Below are 6,734 nucleotides of genomic sequence, written 5' to 3' on the forward strand. Positions count from 1 at the left end.
TCAAAGTTTCCCTTCCTCTTATTTCTTCTTCCTTCCCTTTTCCTCACCTCCTCCCAAATAGACCGTAAACGTTAATATGTGGCGTCATATTAATATGCACCAAGAGTTCATAGATTAAAATTATTCCAACATTTAAATGCAAGAAAAATTCATCAAATCATAATACATGTAAATACTATCATTCTAATCATAATCCTATTTTTATCTAATTTTAAAAACTATAGTGGACTTAAACAAAGAATTTGAAGATTTTGTACAGATGCCATTGCGTATAAAATGAGAAAGCACCACAACATTACTACAAGTACACACACTTCAATCGAACTAGACTATACACTCTAGACAAATTCAATCACAATTGTAATAACTCAAAAGAGGTTAACTATGTTAACCTCTATTATTTTTGCAAGCTATCAATTTATTTCAGTCGAGATCTTTTATTTATTTTCCATTTATTTTTTTCCTTTTGAAATAAATTTTTTCTAATTAATGGCTAAAGTACAACTATAATAAATTAATAGCACAACATACTAGGGGTGAGCAGTCAATTCGCCAAACCGACCAACCCGCTTATACCGACCCGAACCGAACCGAAAAAAAATGATCCACCGGATATAGGGCCGGATGTAGGGTCTTAATATTGCATTATTTGATCTAGTAGGGCCGGATAGTGTTTTATCACAATAACCGAACCAACCCGATCCGATCACCCCTACTTGTAGCAACTAATGTTGATAAGCTGTTACACGTTGTAGTAACTACTGCCGATAAGTTGCTACACATTGTAATAGTTATTTCCGATTAGTTGCTATAACGTGTAATGAGTAATGTCTATTATCATTTTAAAATTTTTTATTTTTTTGTTATATTTATATTTATATTTTATATTTCATTGGATATAGGGTCGGATATCCAAATAACTGATAACCCGTCGGATATCTGAAACATAAGAACCGCTGGATATAGGGCCGGATGTAGGTCCCGATTTTACATTATCTGATCTAGTAGGGCCGGATAGTTTTTTTACCCCAATAACCGAACTAACACGATCCGTGATCACCCCTACAACATACTATTTCCATTGATGATATCTAAATATTTTCGCAAACAATAAAAATAGAGAAAAAAATACCTTTTAAAATTTGGGGGAATTGAAAAAATAAACTCCAAATATTAAATATGTCTGAAATTGAAAGAGAAGTTAGAGTTGTCAAATAGGCTAACCCGTGATGGGGAAGGTCGACTCATGGCAGGCTGACTATTTAGTGAGGCGGGTAGACCCGTCCGTTATCTTGGTGAGTTGAAAAATCTCCAACCCAATTCAAGGCGGGTTGCAGATTAGGCGGGCTAACCCATAGGCCCATCAAAAAAAAAATATATCTTCAATGTTTTATTTCGGAAAGATTTTATCAATTAAATATATCAAAAAAAGGTATTCTAAATGTAAATGGATATAAATAAGTACTATAAAAAGTACTATTTTTATTTAAAATTTATAAAAAAAAATAAATTGATATAAAACTTGGTTTACATATGTTTCTCAATCCGCGGATCAATCCAAGCCTGTCGAGGGCTGACCCCCGTGAGTCGCAGGCCTAGGTGGGTCGGTTCACAATGACTTTAGATTGATAAAATTTCAACCCAATTTATTTAAATTATTTCGTGGGGCAAGCTAATCCGACAAGCTCAACCCAAATTGATGGGTCTAAGAGAAGTGCTCACTCAGATGACCCTTTGGAGTATTCCCAACTTTGCTGAATGGTGCTTGAAAGTGAAATTAAAAGGATTTAATTTATGTACAACTAAATGAATAGTGGGTTTCAATCTCACTTATGGGTCATTAAGTAATATTCATGATGGGATGTGCATGGACATAGCTATATAGTCTATATTAGTTAATTTTTTTAAAAAAGATTTTGGTGTCCCTCAAATTTGTGGGCATGAGGCATTTGCCTCATATGCTACATAAAAGGTCTAGGCTTGAGTACACCCTTTGGGAAATATGAAAGTTAGGTCATTTTGGGAATTCCATAACTTTAAGTGCACCCTTTGATAAATTATCAAAAATAACTTGTTTATTTATATAATAAAAATCTTTGCATTTTACTAAATTGTGTGAGAAAGTTTAAGTACTATCCATTTCATGTACCTAATTTCATAATTTCAAAAACATGTATCACATTTCCATTATATCCCTTCTTTCCATGTTCAAATTTTTTCTTTCCATGTTCCAATTTTTCTTAATCTATTCAAAAAATTACTGTTCTCAATTTACATTGTCGAATTCAGATCTAAGAGCATTGATATACTAAGGAGATTTGTGGGAGTACATTAGTTTTGGTTTGAAGTGATTGAAATTTTTTAGGTCTATCAATTAGTTTCGGACGAAATTGGTTAATGAGCCTATACTATTTTAAAATTTTAATTTTTTTTTTCAAATTAGAGGAGCCCTAGGAATCCATTGCCAGTGTTGGCTATTGAGTATCATTGTCCTAAGCCTTAATATGAGTTTGTGACAAATTTTATCAAACCTTTGTAACTTTAAAAATTCAATGGTTTTAATTTACACTCTCATATAATTCAGATATTAGCACGTAGATAAATTAAAAAAGCTTGCAGGAGTACATTAGTTTTGGTTTTGACTGAGTAGATCAAAAATTTAAATGTGAAAAGAAGGGAAGGATATAATGAGAATGTGATATGTGTTTTTAATATTATGGCAGATACGTGAAATTGGTAATATTGAAATTTTCTCACGTGATTCAGTAAAATGTCATTGATGTTGCGGAATCCTGTTGCCCCACGTGTCCCATACGGTCAAAAGTCATATTGAGCTGTCAATCAAATGTGACCCAAAGGGAATCAAACTCATCTCAAATGAGACTCGGGTTTGATTGAACCTACTCAATACACTCATCCCAAAAATTCGAGTTTGATCAAAGACAAGTCTGTTATTACGTCTAGGTCTTAGACCTCAACATCATGTCTGATTCATCCTCAGTCGCAGATCCTGCCACCCTTCATGTCTCTTTCTCAATCGCTAGCATCACCCCAATCTCGACCTTAGTCAGCAACATCATCCACGCCTTATATCTTGGCATCACACCTGGCTCGACCTCAGTCATCGACACCCTCCATGCCTCAACCTAAGATCTAGGCATCCTCCTTGTCTCAGCCTTAATAGTCAACTTCATCTATCTTCAATGCCACTCAACATCGACTTCATTTCCTTATCCTCGGATAAGTCCCACACCCTATGTTTGCCCATTGAAAACGTGTAGGGTGCACGTGGAAGCAGCATAACTGCTTCAATAATGAGAGTTTCTTCGAGAAGATGCGGACAACAATTGTAAATATTTCAGAATATGTGTCACTGGGTGAAGAAGGGGTTATGTGATTGTAAGATTTGGTCTCTTAGATGTCCTCCTTCAAACATGTGGCATTTAGTGGAGGAAGCGACAGCTAACGACTGTTGGATCTGGTTTCCTCAATTGCTCATATGAGATGATAAACGAGAATGTAACATCTGACATAGAGATGTTCTTTTGACATCTATATAAACCCAGAGAAGGTAAGTGCAAGCTCTCACACTCGCTTTGGCTACATCAAATTATCACACTTTTATCTTCTTCTTGCACTAGTTTCATATCTTAAGCAAACTCTAACTTAAGTATTGAAGTGTCCCATTGGGATCTCTCCTTGATATTATTCAAACCCTCTGTTAAAATACGTTTCAAGTCCTCTTTATCCTCTTTACTAACGATCTCCGGAGAGCATACATATCAATCCACTCATTGACTGATGACTTGACCATCTATGATATTTGGTCGGAACCGTGGTAAAAGATTAGGAAAAGAACAAATTTACTCTTCTTCTATGGATTATTATTTATCTTATTTCTAGTCATCTTAAAATCAATTAGAAGATTAAAAATTTCTTGGATAGTATTCACACCTGATATACCTTTTATTAAAGACAATACACCTATTTTTAATGGATCTAAACTTTAATAAATTTTTAAATCTTGTAATATTAAAAGAACTTGGGATTAAGAATCTTTCAGTATCAAAGAATGGATATACTTGAAAAAATAATACATAAAAATTAGAGCGTTTAGTGTTGAAAGGATGGTAACTAGGTCAAACAATATTAAGTGGTAAAACAAAGAGGACTACACCTTCAGGGAGGACGATGAAATTATGCAACCATTTTTTAGGTAAAGAGGTAGAGAAAAAGCTAAAGAATTTAGTTTCAAACCTTTTTTTTTTTTAAACTGATTTTTGTCTAAATTAAAAGAAAATTTATTTAGGTGATAGATGTGATACAAAAAAAATTGATATTACTCTGTTCCTGTAATTTCATCCAAATAACTAAAATAAATGAAGTAGGATAAAAAAAAACAAGGAAATAAGAGCATGCATATATATATATTTTAAATATAATAAAAGGTTTTTTTTCCTTCTATCTTTTTTACTAGAGTTTCATGTTACCAGGACATTAACTAGGTAATTGGATGGATAAGAGGTAAAAACTACAACCTTATTCAGCAGGTGCTTCAGTTATAAATATCAACACAAAAGAACAATAAACTGCAACAAGATCTGCCAGCTCCCATGTTTGTTTTCCTCAAATTGCATGAATCGGGCTCTTGTTATTTTTGTTTAGATCAGGCACGGCAATGGAAGTGTTGGCGTGGAAGGCCGACTGTCTCGGACTATTGGAGGACGCCATCAGCTCGAGGGAGACATCAGTTGTCTCCATGCGACCACCGTCTGCGATGCTGAGCTTGGACATGCTGACCACCTCATCCACATGCGCAGGCGGCTCCTTTGGGAATATTGGAGTTGGCCTTGCGATCTTGCGGGGTTCAGCCATTGCGTCGGCGCCGTCGATGGAAGAGGAGGAGGCGGCCAAATTTGGAGGCCAGGGCCAGGAAGACACGGGCGTAATCACGAAAGTTGGATACATTGTTGGCACCATTGCTGTATCTATTGATTCTACAGCGAGCTTGGTTCTTGATGGTTCAGCTGGCTCAGACCCTAGTCCATCGACAGATTGAGGTAACAACTGGTCGTCAGGAGCAGGAACCTGGTGATGAATGGAGGTTGCATATGTCACTGCAGGAGCAAGATAGGTCCAGAATAAGGAAAAGGGGGGTACCAATTCAGGGACCATGTCAAACAAGCTGGAGCGCCTCTTCCTTCGCGATAGATTACTTTGTCGGATGAAGAATTTCTGCGCATGGCTTGCTACTTGTGTTGGGGTCCTAGACATGACAAAGTTTCGGGCAATTCCACGCCAGTCGCCTCTCCCCAATTTCTGAAGACCCATCAAGAACATTCGGTGTTCCTCTTCAGTCCAGGGGATCCCTGCATGCATCCGGAGAATTTTAGCATACAGAAATCTGAACTGGGAACAAGGAAGTGAAATTAATCGACCAGAGAACTATTCTCATTGCTATCGGCAACTGGGAACGGATCGTTTGGGAAATCAAAGATGAAGAGATCCGAGAGTAGATCTCCGCAGAACATCAACATTACGAAGACGAAACGTGCAAATCAAAGAACCAGAATCGAGATCTGATTCTATCTCTAAAACATTAAAGAATAAGAAGTTTGCAAAGCTTAATCGATCGAATGGAGGATAAACGCGACGAAGCAACAACTAGCAAGGAAAACAGCATCTCCGTACCAAAACCGATGTCATCCTGAAAGAGCAGATGAGAAGGCCGACCTTTCTTTCGCTCGCCGCGGCAATTAGAAGAAGACCCTCGGTCGGGGTCATCGGAGGCGTAACCGGAGGCGACGGCCGCTGCGGTGTGGGGGCGGGCATCCCTCGAGGGAGAGGCAGGAGCGTAGGTCGAATTTGAAGGTGAAATGGAGGAGGCGGAGGAGGAGGGGAGGCAGCCCATACTAGCGCTCTTCTTCATTGCCACCACCCCTTCCATCAGACGCACGCCGAAAAGCCGCACGCCCCCTCCCCGCGCAGAGCACGTCCGCGAGTTGTGCCCGTTGTTGCTGCAGTGAGAGCATCGTCTCGTCATCTCACTCGCTGCCGGAGCGTCCCCTCCTCTCTCTCTCTGCGGGCAGCCGCGCTCGTGCCCGTCTTCGCCGTCGGATGGCGCTTCTCCCTTGCCTTGATATTATTTACAGGACGGGAGTGACGGGACTATCCCTATGCAAACACAGTGGAAAAACCACCACCGTCCGTTTCCCGGATTATCTGCACCGTTCATCCAACCGCCCGAGTGATGGCTGTCGCAGCACCAGCCACGCAACACACAGTTTGCGCCATCATCCTTCCGCCAAGTGCAACCTCACGTGGAGCACTTTCTTAACTTTCTCTGACGCGAGACAAGGGACTCCTATTGAAGCGGCCCCACGCCATCCGTTGGCCCCAGGAGGTGGAGGAGTTTGGGTCCGTCTCAGGGCAGGGTGCCATGATGGAGGAGTCCGGATCAGCCGCCGGGGTAGAATGTTACGTTAGACATTTTTAGATTTTTTGGTTATAAATTAGATATTTAGAATTTGAGATTTAATTGTGATATATTATTAAAAAAATTATTAATGAATATCAGATTCGAGAATGTTAATTGTTAGGATGAATTTATATATATATTTTTCTAATTTATCTGGGTCGGACGGTGAATTATAAAATAATGGAACCCCCAACGAATTGAGATATATAAAATACTTGTTATGATCTTTCCATACAAGGATGTGTAATTCATCATA

General features: G+C 38.7%; 1 protein-coding gene across 1 annotated transcript; it reads right to left on the reverse strand.

Moving 5' to 3' along the window:
• Nucleotides 1-4,404: 4,404 nt before the first annotated feature.
• LOC122051899 (transcription factor MYBS3-like) lies at nt 4,405-6,153 on the reverse strand. Its single transcript, XM_042613219.1, has 3 exons — nt 5,734-6,153; nt 5,161-5,369; nt 4,405-5,088 (listed from the first exon to the last, which is right to left on the reverse strand). Exons 1-3 carry the CDS (start codon nt 6,041-6,043, stop codon nt 4,627-4,629), a joined length of 981 nt encoding a protein of 326 aa, XP_042469153.1. The 5' UTR covers nt 6,044-6,153; the 3' UTR covers nt 4,405-4,626.
• Between the last annotated feature and the right edge of the window lie 581 nt (nt 6,154-6,734).

The sequence above is a fragment of the Zingiber officinale genome, chromosome 3A (assembly GCF_018446385.1).
Source record: "Zingiber officinale cultivar Zhangliang chromosome 3A, Zo_v1.1, whole genome shotgun sequence".
NCBI lineage: Eukaryota > Viridiplantae > Streptophyta > Magnoliopsida > Zingiberales > Zingiberaceae > Zingiber > Zingiber officinale.

Excerpts from the sequence above, each read along its gene's own strand:
- LOC122051899 (XM_042613219.1), bottom strand. The coding sequence starts at position 6,043 with ATGACGAGACGATGCTCTCACTGCAGCAACAACGGGCACAACTCGCGG. Across the intron at positions 5,370-5,733 it reads CCGCGGCGAGCGAAAGAAAG|GGATCCCCTGGACTGAAGAG; the intron begins GTCGGCCTTCTC and ends GGATGCATGCAG. Across the intron at positions 5,089-5,160 it reads TTGACATGGTCCCTGAATTG|GTTCCTGCTCCTGACGACCA; the intron begins GTACCCCCCTTT and ends ATTCATCACCAG.